Source organism: Pseudophryne corroboree, assembly GCF_028390025.1.
Source record: "Pseudophryne corroboree isolate aPseCor3 chromosome 3 unlocalized genomic scaffold, aPseCor3.hap2 SUPER_3_unloc_28, whole genome shotgun sequence".
Lineage (NCBI taxonomy): Eukaryota > Metazoa > Chordata > Amphibia > Anura > Myobatrachidae > Pseudophryne > Pseudophryne corroboree.
This window is the reverse complement of record NW_026967517.1, coordinates 472361-489776: the sequence shown is the minus strand read 5'-3', so window position 1 is coordinate 489776 and position 17416 is coordinate 472361. Positions and strand designations below refer to the sequence as shown.

The 17416-nt window shown below is 48.8% G+C and overlaps 2 protein-coding genes across 3 annotated transcripts in view; one reads left to right on the top strand and one right to left on the bottom strand.

Moving 5' to 3' along the window:
• The window catches only part of LOC134983892 (oocyte zinc finger protein XlCOF22-like), a 630483-nt gene that overhangs the window by 313674 nt on the left and 299393 nt on the right, over positions 1–17416 (top strand). The window lies entirely within an intron of this gene.
• The window catches only part of LOC134983904 (zinc finger protein 665-like), an 89295-nt gene that overhangs the window by 42645 nt on the left and 29234 nt on the right, over positions 1–17416 (bottom strand). For both annotated transcript variants that reach the window (XM_063949516.1, XM_063949517.1), the window contains 4 exons: positions 14268–14295; positions 13770–13848; positions 13554–13651; positions 12565–13396 (listed from right to left, as the gene is read on the bottom strand). In XM_063949516.1, the coding sequence (XP_063805586.1) occupies positions 12565–13396; positions 13554–13651; positions 13770–13803 (964 nt within the window). In that variant the 5' untranslated portion in view covers positions 13804–13848; positions 14268–14295. The remainder of the gene's footprint in view (positions 1–12564; positions 13397–13553; positions 13652–13769; positions 13849–14267; positions 14296–17416) is intronic.

Below are 17416 nucleotides of genomic sequence, written 5' to 3'. Positions count from 1 at the left end.
CTGCAATCAGCCAGCATATAACAGAGAGGCCTAATTAATAATCCAGAGCAGCTGGCCTATTGCATGATTCCAACTGACAAGATGCAATTAGCAGCCAGGTGAGGCTGAACACATGGAACAAGCTGCAATTACACAGACTAACCAGCGGCAGCAGACAAGAGCATACTAAAACAGAGCAACAGGAAATCCTGGCATGCAAGACAACTTAATAAACCTAAAATAGAAATGAACCACTACCTGTGGTTCATAACAGTATCCCCTCCTTAAGGGTGAGCTCCGAGCACCCCATGACACCCACGGGGAACATAAACAGAAGTATAACATGAAATACAGAACAAAACTGCAAAACAGGAATGAGCCACAGCCGTGGCTCATAACAGTACCCCCCCCTTGAGGAGGGGTCAAAAGACCCCAAAATTCAGACTATCCAGAACAAGGGATACAAAAAAAAAAAACCTGACACATTGGTCAGACAGACACGAAAACAGAAACAAGCTGCAACCACAGCTTGTACAGTGCCCTGCCCCTGACGGTGGCCACTGGACACAAGATAAGGAAAAAAAAAATATATATATATTTTTTTTTTTTTATCAAGGCAAGAGTCAGCAATATTTCTTTCTCTTCTTCTTCAACTTTTTCCCCTGTGCCTGCTTGAAGACACCAGGAAAGGAAGACATCTCTGGCTCAAAATAATCTTCAAAAAATATAGGTCGAGCAGTCAGACGATTCTTCTCTTTCCTACTAGAATGCCCAGGCACATAAGAAATCTCATCAGTTTCAGAATCTGAAAACAGACCATAGATTGGTTCCATTCCCCCAGATACTGAAACTTTAGGAGGAGAATTCCTGTGGGGTGAAGATAGGAAAGCACATCCAGCAGCTATGGTAAAAGGCTGTGATTTTTGTGCTGACTGGCTGGAGTGCTTCACTGTGACCAGGTCATTATAGACCTTCCTCGAGGCTGCGTCTTTCTGAACCCCACCTGGGGCAGTGACTTTCTGAACCCCACCTGGGGCAGTGACTTTCTGAACCCCACCCGGGGCAGTGACTTTCTGAACCCCACCCGGGGCAGTGACTTTCTGAACCCCACCCGGGGCAGTGACTTTCTGAACCCCACCCGGGGCAGTGGCCTTCGGGAACCCCGCTGGGGCAGTGGCCTTCGGGAACCCCGCTGGGGCAGTGGCCTTCGGGAACCCCGCTGGGGCAGTGGCCTTCGGGAACCCCGCTGGGGCAGTGGCCTTCGGGAACCCCGCTGGGGCAGTGGCCTCCGGGAACCCCGCTGGGGCAGTGGCCTTCGGGAACCCCGCTGGGGCAGTGGCCTCCGGGAACCCCGCTGGGGCAGTGGCCTCCGGGAACCCCGCTGGGGTCAGCACCTCGGATTCTTTTACTGGGACCGGGCCGTTGGCCTCCCTGACTGGGATCGGGCAATCGGCCTCCCTCTCTGAGTCGATAATTATCGAAAGTTCTCCCGGGACTATGACTTCCGGGACTTTTGCTGAAGCAATAACGTTCAGCACCTCCACTAATGCTACGCCTCTTAAGTTCTTTCCAGGGGAAGCGACCTCTAGACCCTTCTTAGAGGCTGCGTCTCTCGAGACCCCACTTGGGGATATTACTTCAAATATCCCTTCTGGGGTTTTGCTTCTCGAGTTCCTTTCTAGAACTATGGTTTTAGATACCCTTTCTGGGGTTGCGCTTTTCATGTCCTTACCTGGGGTAACAGCTTCTGAGACCCCTTCTGGTATGGACACCTGAACTACAATATTAGATGTCCCTCTATAAGCTTGGGCATCGGGTACCGCACCAGCACTCTGGGCATCGGGTACCGCACCAGCACTCTGGGCATCGGGTACCGCACCAGCACTCTGGGCATCGGGTACCGCACCAGCACTCTGGGCATCGGGTACCACTCCAGGGACTTGCAACTCCGCTTCCACAGGAACTTTAAGAGAGGAGAGAAACATTAGCTTTTGATTCCTGAATCTATAATGGGGCTCCCTTGCCCAAGGACCCCAATTATAGGACAGAGAGCTTTTTAGTGTGGGTTGTGTGACAAGTACCTCTGCCACAGTAGAGACAGGAGTAGATCTTGTATCCTGACTCAACTTGGCCAGAGGGCAAGACTTGTCACCACACTTCGGCTTGCGCAACTCACAGGTCTGCAGATAGTGGCCTAAACTCCCACAATATAGGCATAAGTTTAAGTTTCTGCGACGCAGACGCTCCTCTTCTGAGAGCCTGGGCCGCAGAAAACTTTTAAACCTTTTCTCTTCAATTAAACCAGAGGGTTCTCTTGTCACCATACTGTGAACTAGAGTCTCTTTAGAGATAGATGTACTCTCAACGACTTCTGGCAAGATGAGCAAGATTTTAGTCAGAAGGTTTTGCAATTGCTTTAGGGATAGCTGCAAAACTTCTAGTCGCTCTGGTCTCAAAGCACTGAATGCAGAGTTCAGGGCTGCGAGAGATGCCTGCAGGACTTGCATAGTAGATATAGGAGGGTTTAAGACTAGACAAGGCAAGACTAGACAAGGCAAGACTAGACAAGGCAAGACTAAAATTTTTGCTAAACAAAACAAGACTATATATTTTTTTTTTTTTTCTTTTAACACCGGACTGGATTCTAAACACCGGACTGGATTCTAAACACCGGACTGGAATCTGCACACTGAATTCTAGACAGGACTGGATTCTAAACACCGGACTGGAATCTGCACACTGAATTCTATACAGGACTGGATTCTAAACACCGGATTGGATTCTGCACACTGAATTCTAGACAGGACTGGATTCTAGACTAGACACTGGACTGGGCCAAAAAAGAAAAAAAAAAGTTTTATTTCTTTTTTGTGGTATGGCTGATGATAATGTTATGATTCCCGTACTCCAGACCAGAGGAGATCGTATGGCTGAGGTCAGAGTACTGGGAAGATATGCTGGTTGTGGGAGCAGGAAAGCCTAGTAACCCCTGGCGCCCTAACTCCGTTGTCTCGCCCGTGTTATCAGAAATCCCCTGCGAGACTATGGTTGCTTGAGCCCATGGCAGCCGCGTTCGAAGGGCGGATTATGTCTGCCCAACCCCGATGCCCCCTCAGGTCTTAATGGGAGACAAAGGGAAATCCGAGACAGGGTGATAACAAGGGGCCCTCTGACTAAGCAACCAGGCCAGGGGTTACAAGCTAACTAACTAAATCAAAAGGTATGTGCGGATTAGCCGCCAGGGAAAAGGACAACCAAAGATCCACTGATCCGTTACTCCTATCCAGCACCGCTGGATACCAGAGTGGATCAGGGAGAGCGGAATCCTCCGCAAAAGCTCCAGGACACAAATATACTAAATAATAAACAGTAAGCGGACAAGCCGCAACACACGGCTGCGCCGTGACTCACGAACACCACAGGATGTTAAAGGTGCTCAGTCAGACTCCAGGAAAAGATGACAATTCTCTGAGTACAGGACCACTGAGGACAGGAACAACCGGCTTGAGCAGGACTGGATACTTTCTGCAACTGACATAGGCAAACAGGAAGCTGCCGACACCGACTTTCAGAACTGGAGGACAGGCAGAATCCACTGGAACTCAGGGTAGGACACGGGATCAGACACAGGGACTGACACAGGAATCAACACAGGGACTGACACAGGAATCCTCACAGGGACTGACACAGGAATCCACACAGGGACTGACACAGGAATCCACACAGGGACTGACACAGGAATCCACACAGGGACTGACAGGAACCAGCTCAAACTTAAAGCAGACTGCAAACCAAGGAATATCATCAGCCTCTGTGAACTGCAATCAGCCAGCATATAACAGAGAGGCCTAATTAATAATCCAGAGCAGCTGGCCTATTGCATGATTCCAACTGACAAGATGCAATTAGCAGCCAGGTGAGGCTGAACACATGGAACAAGCTGCAATTACACAGACTAACCAGCGGCAGCAGACAAGAGCATACTAAAACAGAGCAACAGGAAATCCTGGCATGCAAGACAACTTAATAAACCTAAAATAGAAATGAACCACTACCTGTGGTTCATAACAGTATCCCCTCCTTAAGGGTGAGCTCCGAGCACCCCATGACACCCACGGGGAACATAAACAGAAGTATAACATGAAATACAGAACAAAACTGCAAAACAGGAATGAGCCACAGCCGTGGCTCATAACAACGTACTGATTGAGACCCTTTAAGTTCAATATTGGCCTGACTGAGCCATCCGGCTTTGGTACCACAAACAGACTGGAATAATAACCCTGACCTTGTTGTTGTACAGGGACCGGAATCAAAACTGCTGAATCCAGCAGGGATTGAATGGCAATTTGCAGAACCGCCCTCTTGTCGTCCGACAGAGGCAGTCCTGTCTTGAAAAACCGCAGTGGCGGGAGACAGTCGAACTCTATTTTGTAACCTTTTAACACTAAATTGCGGATCCACCCATCTGTGGATGTCTGGAATCACGCCATATGGAACGTCTGAAGGCGTGCTCCCAAAATTGGAGATCAAAGATGGGTTGGGAGCCCGTCATGCCACTGGCTTGTCGGTGACCTTAACGTCCTGACAACTGGTGTTGGTTTGTTGGAAACTACGTCCTTGAGCTCGTCTACCAGTCATGGCTGTTCCTTTACCACGGCCTCGAAAGGGCTGAGGTCTAAAGGATTTGAACGCCGGGCCAGAGTATTTCCGTCTAGGTACCGTTAGAGGCAATGGTAGGAAAACAGACTTTCCTCCCGTGGCCTCAGAAATCTATTTGTCCAATTCAGGACCAAACAACTTCTCGTCACCATAAGGTAACGCCTCTATACCTCTTTTGACCTCTGCCTCCGCTTGCCAAGAACGCAGCCAGAGTGCTCGTCGTGCTGTAACTAGCGATGATGAAAGGCGAGAAGTGAGCTGACAGACGTCAGTAGAAGCTGTACATAGATACTCAGCAGCTTCACAGACTTGGTCAGCGAGAAGTATAAGGTGATCGTCATGTAGGGCAGACTTGAGTTCTGTTATCCATACCATTAGCGCCTTAGTTACCCAAATGCCAACCAACCCAGGTCTAAGCAACACACAGGCTGCTATATACATGGATTTTAGCATAGCTTCTATTTTACGGTCTGAAGGGTCTTTAAGCGTAGTAGCAGTTGGTACTGGTATGGTTAATTTCTTCGTAAGTTTTGACACAGACGAATCCACCAATGGCGGATTCTCCCATGTAGATGTCACAGAATCTGGAAAAGGGTAACTGTATTTAAATCTGCGAGGTATAGAAAACCGTTTATCCGGATTAATTTGTGTTTCTACTAACATCTTATTAAGAGATTCCGAAACCGGAAAACACATTGGAGATCTTTGTTGTTTAGTAAAGACGACTTCATCATTTGTCAGAGGCTCCTCAGTTTCTGTAAACTTCAGAGACTGACGTACCGCTCTGATGAGATTATCAATGCCCGGACTGTCAATATCCTTACGATCTGACTGCTGATCCAATTCGCCTTCCTCATGCTCATCTTGCGCAGTGAGGTCTGGCATAGAATCCTCAGAATGCAACATAGCAGAAACTGGTAAATCATAAGACAAATTAAATTTATTCCTTCTACCCAAAATGGACTTTGACCTTTGGCAAGGCTGAGACTCCTCCGGTAGTTCTACGCAGTCTCACCCTAGACTCAGATCTTGCCGCTTCCCGCTCTTGTCGAGCGGCGGCCAATTCTGACTGCAATCCAGCAATGACATCTGTTAGCATAGCCCATGGAGTGTTCGGAAATGAAACCGGCTATGAAACCAGAGCGGAAATCGTATTCGTAGCTGAATTCACAAAACATACTGTACATGTGGTAGACCCATCCGGTAACACACTCTTACAGACATTGCAGTGAAACTGCTTTTTAGTTTTTGCTGGTGCCTTACTCATTATGCAGACAGACAATACAATATACAAAGACAGACAACTTGCACGACTCAGTAAAATAGTACTAAGGTGTGTCTATATATATATCTGGCCAAGTGCAGTGCACGTGGCCAGTATTATATGAAATCTGATCCCAAATTCCCACTAACACCCCTGCGCCTCCGGTGGAGAAGTGTTGTAGGACAGGATCTTCCAAACTGAAAGAGAAACAGGATTGAACAGGAAGCATGGTTAAAATGGCCCCCATGCCATGCTTACACTAATGATCACATGTCAGGTTATAACACACATTTAAAGTCTACAACCTGTAACCAACTGCATTAAAAAGCAACCCTGTTAATATAGGCTTAAAAGCCTATGTAATTATATCACAACCCCTGCAGCCTTGCCTTTCCATGCAAACATACTCTCTCCCCCCCTTTGCAGCCGCGCTGTTGTGAGAAGACTCGTCCCCCCCTCCCCACTGTACTCCGAGTATCGTCGTGAACCGGAGATCTTGCAGGGAGCCTGTATAGCGGCGGGACGCGGCGGTGGACTTCCAGCGGGGAGTGGGTGCCTGGGAGCGGGTGCCGGGCGGATCTGCGGCCGGCACTGTGCACAGCGTGTGGAACTGTGAGTGGCTTTGAGCGGCGGGCGGCAACAAGCAGGGAGCACTGGCGCGCACTAAACAACGTTCCCCACACAGCGGGGCGGCAGCGTGAGCTGACCGTCCCCAGCATACCTGAACTCCTGTGGTGAGGGGCTTCCTGCAGGATGTCTGCTCTTGGCTGTGAGGGTGCTCTTTTAGTGAGGACCGACATGCCAGTAGCTGCTTGTAGCAGCTTCCACTATCCCAGACCCACGCCTTTTGGAAGGGGGGCAAGGGATGTGAATAAAGTGTAGTAAAAATAAAAAAATAAAAAATATTCAAAATAAGTGTGGGCGCGCCACACAATCTCTGTTAGTGCTTGAGCACAGAAAAAACACTGAGGTACTCTGGGATATGGAGGGGAGGAGAGTTCTAAATTTAAATATTCAGTGCGTTCTTGCTAAAGCCGTCCATATCCCAAGAGTACTCCAGTGACCCCTAGTGGATGAAAAAGAAACTTCTTTTCAGGGTTTGGCCAAACTCCCTCAAAAAGAGTATTTTGTTTGTGAGGAGGGAAAGTTACATTTTATTTATTTTCCTTATAAAAAATAAGCCTTCTCCTGAGGTAAAGGAGAGGCTTCCGTAACTTCCAAGACCTCCTTTATAGCAACAATCATGTATTAAATGGTTTTTCAATTTGGGTTCTATTCCCCTGGAATCACTAGTGTCGACACAGGAATCAGATTCCGTGTCGGTATCAGTTTTTACTATTTGTGCAAATGGTCCCCTGTGGATGAAAAGGCAGAACTATGAAAAATCACATCTTCCACTGATTTTCTCCAGGTTTCTGCATGAGACTCAGACTTATCCAATCTCTTACTGATATGATTCACACTATCACGTAATTCTTTCACCCATTCAGGCTCATGGTGTGCCGGCAGCGCCACCACATTACAACTCTGGGTCCCTAAAATGGCTCCCTCAGGGGAAGAGCTCCCTGCCTCAGACATGTCACACATGTGTACAACCACACCACAGACACTCCGGGACTTATAGGGGACAGACCCACAGTAAAATCTGTCAGAAGGACACAGATAGGATTTGCCAGTTCACAACCCAGCACTAGTGATAATAACCCTGTGTAACACAAAATGTCCACAGAGACCTGTAGCGCTTTTATAATGATAAATTCACAATAAGGCACCAAATTACACTGTGCCCCCCCCCCCCCCCTGTTTTGCACCCTGATACTTGGGTCAGAAGTGTAGGAGGACCAGCGTTCTTCTCTGCAGCTGGCTAGGAGAGAAAATGGCGCTGAGCAGTGTGCTGGCTGACTGAGGAGGAAGCCCCGCCCCTGTAACGGCGCGTTTCTCCTCAGAGATTCCGACTCTAATTTTTATACTGGCGGGGGTAGTACTGTACCTCAGTAACTTATGTCCCCTTATTAGGATTCATGTTGCCCAGGGCGCGCCTCCCCTCGCACCCTGCAGTGCCTGTGTGTGAATGGTAGCACGGCGCGCAGCGTTCCCGCCAGCTGCGCGGTACCTGTTAGCCGTCACGATGGTTGAAGATTCTTTTTCTTCTTACACTCACCTGTCTTCTGGCTCTGTAAGGGGGGTGACGGCGGGCTGTGGGAGTGACCACATAGCTGCAGCTAGCGTTCAGTACCCTTCAGGAGCTAATGGTGTCCTGTCAGCCAGAAGCAGAGCCATGAAACTCTCAGGAAGTTGGTTCCTACTTCTGCCCCCTCAGTCCCATGAAGCAGGGAGACTGTTGCCAGCAGCCTCCATGAAAATAAAAACATAACATAAGTCTTTTCAGAGAAACTCAGTAGAGCTCCCCTGTAGTGCATCCAGTCTGCCTGGGCACATTTTCTAAACTGAGGTCTGGAGGAGGGGCATAGAGGGAGGAGCCAGTTCACACCCTTGAAAAGTCTTAAAGTGCCCATGGCTCCTGCGGAACCGTCTATACCCCATGGTACTAAAGCAGACCCCAGCATCCTCTAGGACAGTGGTTCTCAAACTCGGTCCTCAGGACCCCACACAGTGCATGTTTTGCAGGTAACCCAGCAAGTGCACAGGTGTAGTCATTACTCACTGACACATTTTAAAAGGTCCACAGGTGGAGCAAATTATTTCACTTGTGATTCTGTGAGGAGACCTGCAAAACATGCACCGTGTGGGGTTCTGAGGACCGAGTTTGAGAACCTGTGCTCTAGGACATATGAGAAAAGGCCTCCTCGGCTTGCTCAGGGGTTGTGTCAGCAACATTCAACACATCTCTCATGGCCTCAATCATCAACTGCACCCCCTTATCAAGTGATGCCGTCCCCCTCCACACATCCCCATCACCATCTGCAGTGTCAGAATCGGTATCCGTGTCATCCTGCGTAATGTGGGCAAAGATCACGTGTATGAGAATGTACCGCAGGGGACCCCGAGGGAACAGGACCGGGCCATACAGCCATAGAGGACTGTAATACCTGAGTGGCAGTATCACTCCGGTTCCCTAGCCGGGATCTGCGCTACAACAGTGCAATCCTGATTACATGGGATGGGATCTTCCTGAGAAGAGATATCCTCTGCAGCATAGGAGACAGAGACTCTAGACATGGCTGCTTGTACACCCCACACACCCCACATACACACAGGGTAAAGGGTAGACAGAGTTCCCCCCCCCCCCCCTCCCCCTCAAGAATGGCAGAGAGACGCAGAGATTGGAGCCAACCCACACACAGCGCTATTACAGGTATAGGGAGACCCCTAACCAGCGCTGACTGTGTCCATTAATAGGTGACCCTGCCTATATACAGCCTCCCCCCCTTCTACCGTACAGATAGCTGGAGGTGCTCTTCACAGGCAGCGTGGATGCAGACAGGAAAATGGCGCTGAACGCTGCTGGGTCCGCTCTGAGGAGAAGCTCCGCCCCCGTAATGGCGCTGTCTTCCCGCTCTTGAAGATTATACTGGCCTAAGGATTTTTGGTGCTGGCTGAGATCCAGGGACCCCGCCAGGCTGTGTGGTCAGTATAGGGTGACAAACAAAGAGGAAGGGGGGTGCAAATCCCCACCCCCAAATTCCCTTCCGCACACTGAAAATTACCTGTAACCATCCCTGAATCTATCTGGTAATAAAATTCAGAGAATTTGTGCATGAGGCATTGAATGGGAGCAGCATTTGGAAGGCATGCTGTTCCTTGTAGTGCCAATGGGAGATCCTGGGGGTGGCTCCCTGGTAAGTTAGCTCTCTGTCTGGAAATGTTTTAGTATTGACCTTTATCATGAGGCGTACTGTGACAAATTACATGGCCCAATGTGGGCACTGCTATTAAGTAGTTAGGACTGCTGTATCAGAGAAGCCGTGAAGTGGCCAGCAGCTTAATCATGTGTTTGCAAACATTTGTGACAAATTCTCTGAATTTTATTACCAGATAGATTCAGGGATGGTTACAGGTAATTTTCAGTGTGCGGAAGGCAATTTGGGGGTGGGGATTTGCACCCCCCTTCCTCTTTGTTTGTCTGTCTATGACCCCTCCCCCTTCCAGCACCTGATATATAATTATCTCCAGGTATGTTTGAGCAGCTTCCAAATTGTTTGTCTGGTCAGTATAGGGCGTCGGCTCAGGGTGTCCCACACAGCGCCGTACCAAGTGCTGCTGAGCCCCGGAGCGCAGTTATCACTGCGCTCCCGACCCTGTTGCCGCCATCTTCACATCGGCTCCACGCTTGCCAAGGGCTGAAGACTCTTCAGCTCTGCAAGGGGTTGGCGGCATGCTGCTGGGGCGAGCGTTCCCCTGCGGCTGGGAGCGATCTATCCCCTCTGGAGCTCAGTGCTCAGTCAGCGGAGATAGTGGCTCAGACCCCGCAGGGCGGACACTGCTCCCCCAATCAGTCCCTCGATGCAGGGAGGATGTTGCCAGCAGTCTCCCTGTAAAAAAACCAACTCTAATTTTTTTTTTACTAAAGTAGCTCAGTAGAGCTCCCCTAGCTGTGACCGGCTCCTCCGGGCACATTTTCTAAACTGGGTCTGGAGGGGCGGTCATGGAGGGAGGAGCCAGCCCACACTGTTGGACTCTTGGGGTGCCGGTGGCTCTTGGTGGGCCCGTCTATGCCCCATGGTACAAATATGGAACCCAGCATCCTCTAGAACGTAAGAGAAAAGTGCTTTATATACAGACCGTTGTGTGCTATTAGTGACACTCTCAGGGCATGTAATACCATAGGCAGAGGTACTGCTAACACACAGTATGGCTTCTGGAGACACACAGTGACATGAGGAGGGGGAGAGCAGGAGTATAATAGGGGCTGATGGATCCTGATGTATGAGATACACCAGAGAGTGTGGGGAGGAGACTGGTCAGATCTCTGGGCTGGTAACACACAGTGACATGATGTGAGAGGGAGAGCAGGAGTATAATAGGGGCTGATGTCTCCTGATGTATGAGATACACCAGAGAGTGTGGGAAGGAGACTGGTCAGACCTCTTGGCTGGTAACACACAGTGACATGATGTGAGAGGGAGAGCAGGAGTATAATAGGGGCTGATGGCTCCTGATGTATGAGATACACCAGAGAGTGTGGGGAGGAGACTGGTCAGATCTCTGGGCTGGTAACACACAGTGACATGATGTGAGGGGGAGAGATGGAGTATAATAGGGGCTGATGGCTCCTGATGTATGAGATACACCAGAGAGTGTGGGGAGGAGACTGGTCAGATCTCTGGGCTGGTGACACACAGTGACATGATGTGAGGGGGAGAGCAGGAGTATAATAGGGGCTGATGGCTCCTGATGTATGAGATACACCAGAGAGTGTGGGGAGGAGACTGGCCAGATCTCTGGGCTGGAGACACACAGTGACATGATGTGAGGGGAGAACAGGAGTATAATAGGGGCTGATGGATCCTGATGTATGAGATACACCAGAGAGTGTGGGAAGGAGACTGGTCAGATCTCTGGGCTGGTAACACACAGTGACATGATGTGAGGGGGAGAGCAGGAGTATAATAGGGGCTGATGGCTCCTGATGTATGAGATACACCAGAGAGTGTGGGGAGGAGACTGGTCAGATCTCTGGGCTGGTAACACACAGTGACATGATGTGAGGGGGAGAGCAGGAGTGTAATAGGGGCTGATGGGTCCTGATGTATGAGATACACCAGAGAGTGTGGGGAGGAGACTGGTCAGATCTCTGGACTGGTAACACACAGTGACATGATGTGAGGGGGAGAGCAGGAGTATAATAGTGGCTGATGTCTCCTGATGTATGAGATACACCAGAGAGTGTGGGGAGGAGACTGGTCAGATCTCTGGGCTGGTAACACACAGTGACATGATGTGAGGGGGAGAGCAGGAGTATAATAGGGGCTGATGGCTCCTGATGTATGAGATACACCAGAGAGTGTGGGGAGGAGACTGATCAGATATCTGGGCTGGTAACACAGTGACATGATGTGAGGGGGAGAGCAGGAGTATAATAGGGGCTGATGTCTCCTGATGTATGAGATACACCAGAGTGTGGGAAGGAGACTGGTCAGACCTCTTGGCTGGTAACACACAGTGACATGATGTGAGGGAAGAGCAGGAGTATAATAGGGGCTGATGTCTCCTGATGTATGAGATACACCAGAGAGTGTGGGGAGGTGACTGGTCAGATCTCTGGGCTGGTAACACACAGTGACATGATGTGAGGGGGAGAGCAGGAGTATAATAGGGGCTGATGGCTCCTGATGTATGAGATACGAGAGAGTGTGGAGAGTAGACTGGTCAGATCTCTGGGCTGGTAACACACAGTGACATGATGTGAGGGGGAGAGTAGGAGTATAATAGGGGCTGATGGCTCCTGATGTATGAGATACACCAGAGAGTGTGGGGAGGAGACTGGTCAGATCTCTGGGCTGATAACACACAGTGACATGATGTGAGGGGAGAGCAGGAGTATAAAAGGGGCTGATGGCTCCTGACTTCCCCACTGGGAAAATACATATTCCTCATTAGTTTGTACTGACAGAGGAGGGTGTAGGATAAGAGATTGTTGTAGTGACTGAGCAAGGAGAATATGTGACTCATTTCTGTAATAAGTGTTTATTACTCACCTGTACTGATATCTGTAGGGATCTCCTCCTCCTTACACTGCTGATCACCCCTCACATACGTCTCTTCTTCTCCCTCTATATCTTCTGCCTTCATATCAGTCACATACGTCTCTTCTTCTCCCTCCATATCTTCTGCCTTCATATCAGTCACATACGTCTCGTCTTCTCCCTCTGTATCTTCTGCCTTTATATCAGTCACATATGTCTCTTCTTCTCCCTCTATATCTTCTGCCTTTATATCAGTCACATACGTCTCTTCTTCTCCCTCTATATCTTCTGTCTTTATATCAGTCACATACGTCTCTTCTTCTCCCTCTATATCTTCTGCCTTTATATCAGTCACATATGTCTCTTCTTCTCCCTCTATATCTTCTGCCTTTATATCAGTCACATACGTCTCTTCTTCTCCCTCTGTATCTTCTGTCTTTATATCAGTCACATACGTCTCTTCTTCTCCCTCTATATCTTCTGCCTTTATATCAGTCACATATGTCTCTTCTTCTCCCTCTATATCTTCTGCCTTTATATCAGTCACATATGTCTCTTCTTCTCCCTCTATATCTTCTGCCTTTATATCAGTCACATGCGTCTCTTCTTCTCCCTCTATATCTTCTGCCTTTATATCAGTCACATACGTCTCTTTTTCTCCTTCTATATCTTCTGCCTTTATATCAGTCACATATGTCTCTTCTTCTCCCTCTATATCTTCTGCCTTTATATCAATCACATACGTCTCCTCTTCTCCCTCTATATCTTCTGCCTTTATATCAGTCACATACGTCTCTTCTTCTCCCTCTATATCTTCTATTTTAATATCAGACAGACGTTCTACCTAAAAAAAACAAAAGACACTATAATGACATTTGCATACAGTCTAAGTAAACTGAGGTAAAACAGTATAATATCAGTGTATAAGACACACAGCTCCTCTACAGATCATATAGTGATGGTCACTTTGGTATATTGGGGAGACCCTAAATCCCACCTACCTGATCCTCCTGTGGGATCCTGTGATTCTCCTCTGTACAATCCTGGGAATACAGAGGATGGGGACATCTCTCTGGGGTATCTCTGTTACTGGGTCCATCTGTAGGAGACACACAGTGACTGACTACAGTGTATATATGTGATTATCAGATGATGTGTGTATATAGGGGCCCCCATACCTGCTCTCCCCTGTACAATACATGACAGTCTCTTCTTACCCAGTGATGTGAGGGGCCGGTGATTCTCCATCATCACGTCCTTGTACAGACCCCTGTGTTCCTCTATATACTCCTCCTCCTGCATGGAGACATAGACAGTGACATCCTGACACCTTATAGGAACCTGACACACACAATGATGCAGTCATTACCAATACACATCTCATGGTGTTACTGTATAATGTCCCATTCCCAGCAGTCACCTCTCCAGTAATTACCCAGACACGTCCCCCGGTGTTACTGTATAATGCCCCATTCCCAGCAGTCACCTCTCCAGTCATCACCCAGACACCCCCCTGGTGTTACTGTATAATGCCCTATTCCTGGCAGTCACTTCTCCAGTCAGCAGCTGAATGATCTTGTTGGTGAGTTCCAGGATCTTCTGGTCACTGTGTCTCTCATGTATTAGTGAGTGAGGTGCAGGCACCGTGATGGGGCTCTGGGTTCTGCTTAGTCCTCCTGACACACGGGGATGGCTGCTGGGTGTCTCACACTCACCAGATGTCTTCTTCACTACTGTGCAACCCTGCAAAATGGGGGAGGCATCAATATCACTGTAAATACTGCCAGATACCTTCACCCCCCCAGTCATGTTCCTGTATCATTACTATAGATATAAGTGATGTCACTGTGACACTCCCAGATCCCCTCACCTCCCCAGTCATGTCCTTGTATTATTACTATAGATAGGGCTAACAGACCAGGGTGACATAGAAGCTGAAGACTGAGGTCAGATAAGAGGGTTAGGAGGACAATTGGCTGGGGTTGGTGAAGAAGTGGGCCTTGAGAGACCATTTTTAAGTTTTGTAGAGAGGTGGAGAGTGAGATGGGGAGAGCACGTGCAAAATAGGTAGGACTGGGAGGAAGTAACCAGTTGGCAGGAGAGGCAGAGTGGGAGTGTAGGAGAGATGTGGTCAGAGATGCAACAGGGAGAAGAGTGGGTGAGGGCTTTCAATGTGAGAAGCTTGAATTGTATTCTGAATGGGAAGGGGAGCAGGTGAAGGTCCTGCATGAGAGGGGAGGTGGATGTAGTACGTTTAGTGAGGAAGATGAGATGGGCAGCAGCACTGAGGATAGATTGGAGTGGAGAGAGGTGTATGTCAGAGATGCCAGAAAGGAGATTACAGTAGTCCAATCTGGAGATGACCAGTGAGTGGATGAGGATCTAAGTAGCATTCTGGGTTAGAAAGTGTCTGAGCCTTAAAATGTTTTTGAGATGGAAATGGCAGTACTGTGAGAGGTGCTGAATGTGTGGTGTGAAGGAGAGGGAGGAGGGAAGGATTACTCCAAGACATCACACTTGGGGGTTATAGGAGATAGTAGTGTCATCAATAGATAATTAAATTGTGGGAGAAGTTATGCGGGAGGGAGGAAAGATGATCAGCTCAGCGTTAGACATAAGTTTAAGAAAGCGTTGGGACATTCAGGAAGAGATAGCAGAGTGACAGTTGGAGATATGAGGACAGCGGGGGAGAGGTCCAGGGAGGAAAGGTAGATTTGAGTATCATTAGCGTAGAGATGATACTGTAAGTGAAGAGCTAAAGAGCTCACCTAAAGAGGATGTGCAGCGAGAAAAGGAGAGGTCCAGAACAGAACCTTGGGAGAAACTGAATGCTAGAGGAAGTGGGGGGAGGGAGACAGAAGGAACCGTCAGAAACGTAGGAGGACAGCCAGGAGAGGGCAGTATCACGCAAGGGAGTAAATAGGATTTTACTATACCTGCTGGTAAATCCTTTTCTCGTAGTCCTTAAGGGATATTGGGGACAGAATTAGTACGATGGGGTATAGACAGGTACAAAGGAGCAAGTGCACTTTAAATTCTTCACTGGGTGTGCTGGCTCCTGCCCTCTATGCCTCCTCCTACAGCTAAGTTATAGGTAAAACAGTGCCGAAGGAGAATTACATACTTGAGAGAAGGAACATAAAAACAACAACAGGTGTGGTGAGATATAAACACCAGCACACCAATACAAAACTAAGCCAGCAAGGTCTGGTAACATTAACAGCAACAGATGAACAGGTAACACATAACAGAGAACCTGCAGAAAGTCAGCGCACAGAGGCGGGCGCCCAATATACCTTATGGACTACGAGAAAAGGATTTACCAGTAGGTATATAAAATCCTATTTTGTCTAGCATTCATAAGGGATATTGGGGACAGAATTAGTATGATGGGGATGTCCCAAAGCTTCCACAACTGGTAGAAACATGCGGAGACAACTGCAGCACCGCCTGCCCAAATTGGTTATCCTCTTTGGTCAGGTTATCAAATTTGTAGAACTTCACAAATGTGTTAGTCCCCAACCAGGTAGCAGCTCGGCATAGTTGAAGGGCCGAGACTCCACGGGCAGCCGCCCAGGAAGAAACCACGATCTAGTAGAGTGGTCCTTCAGAGACTGTGAAACCAGTAAGGCTGCCGACACATAAGCCTGTTGGATAGTAAGCTTAATCCAACGAGCAATGGACTTTGAAGCAGGGCAACCTTTTTTACGTGCATCATACAGCACGATCAAGGGATCCGTCTTCCTGATGCGAGCCGTCCTTTTGACATAGACTTGCAAGGCTCGTACAGCATCCAATGCATCTGGAATAGAAGCAGTGCCAGAACTTGACAGAATCACAATAGGGTGATTCAAGTGAAACGTGGAGACCACCTTCGGCAGGAACTGCTGTTGAGTCCTGAACTCCGCTCTGTTCTCGTAAAAAAACAAGTAAGGACTTTTGCACGACAAGGCCCCCAATTCTGAGACATGCCTAGCAGAAGCCAGGGCCAGTAACATCACCGTCTTCCACAAGAAGTATTTATCCTCTACCATCATCAGGGGTTCGAACCAGGAGGACTGTAGAAAACGTAACCTAACATCTAGATCCCAAGGTGCCGTAGGGGGCACAAAGGGAGGTTGTATATGAAGCACCCCTTGCAAGAAGGTCTGAACTTCCGGCTAGAGAGACAACTTCTTCTGGAAGAAGATGGAAAGATCTGAAATCTGGACCTTAATGAATCCCAGACGTAAGCCAATTACTTTTTTGGAGCTAGGATGTTCCGCTCAACTTCCATGCCATCAAACGAAGCCGCCGTAAGTCCGGGTAGACGAACGGTCCTTGTTGAAGAAGATCCCTTCTTAGTGGTAGAGGCCAAGGGTCCTGTACGGACATGTCCAGAAGAGCCGTGTTCCACGCCCTTCGGGGCCAATCCAGGGCAATCAATATTGCTACCACTCTTTGATGTCTGATCCACTTGAGCACCCTTGGGATCAGAGACATCGGAGGAAACAGGTAGACCAGCTGGTAAGGCCAAAGCGAAGTCAGTGCATCCACTGTGTTCGCCTGAGGGTCCCTGGTTCGTGAGCAATAGCAGCGAAACTTCTTGTTGAGATAAGAGGCCATCAAGTCGATCTGTGGGCAACCCCACCTGTCGATGATCAGTTGGAACACCTGAGGGTGTAGTCCCCATCCCCCGGGTGGAGGTCGTGGCGGCTTAGGAGGGCCGCCTCCCAGTTGTCCACTCCCGGAATGAAGGTTGCAGACAGCGCTCTTGCATGTTTTTCTGCCCAGAGGAGTATTCTTGACACTTCTCGTATGCAGGGCCTGCTTTTTGTCCCTCTTTGTCGATTGATGTACGCCACCGCCGTGGCATTGTCTGACT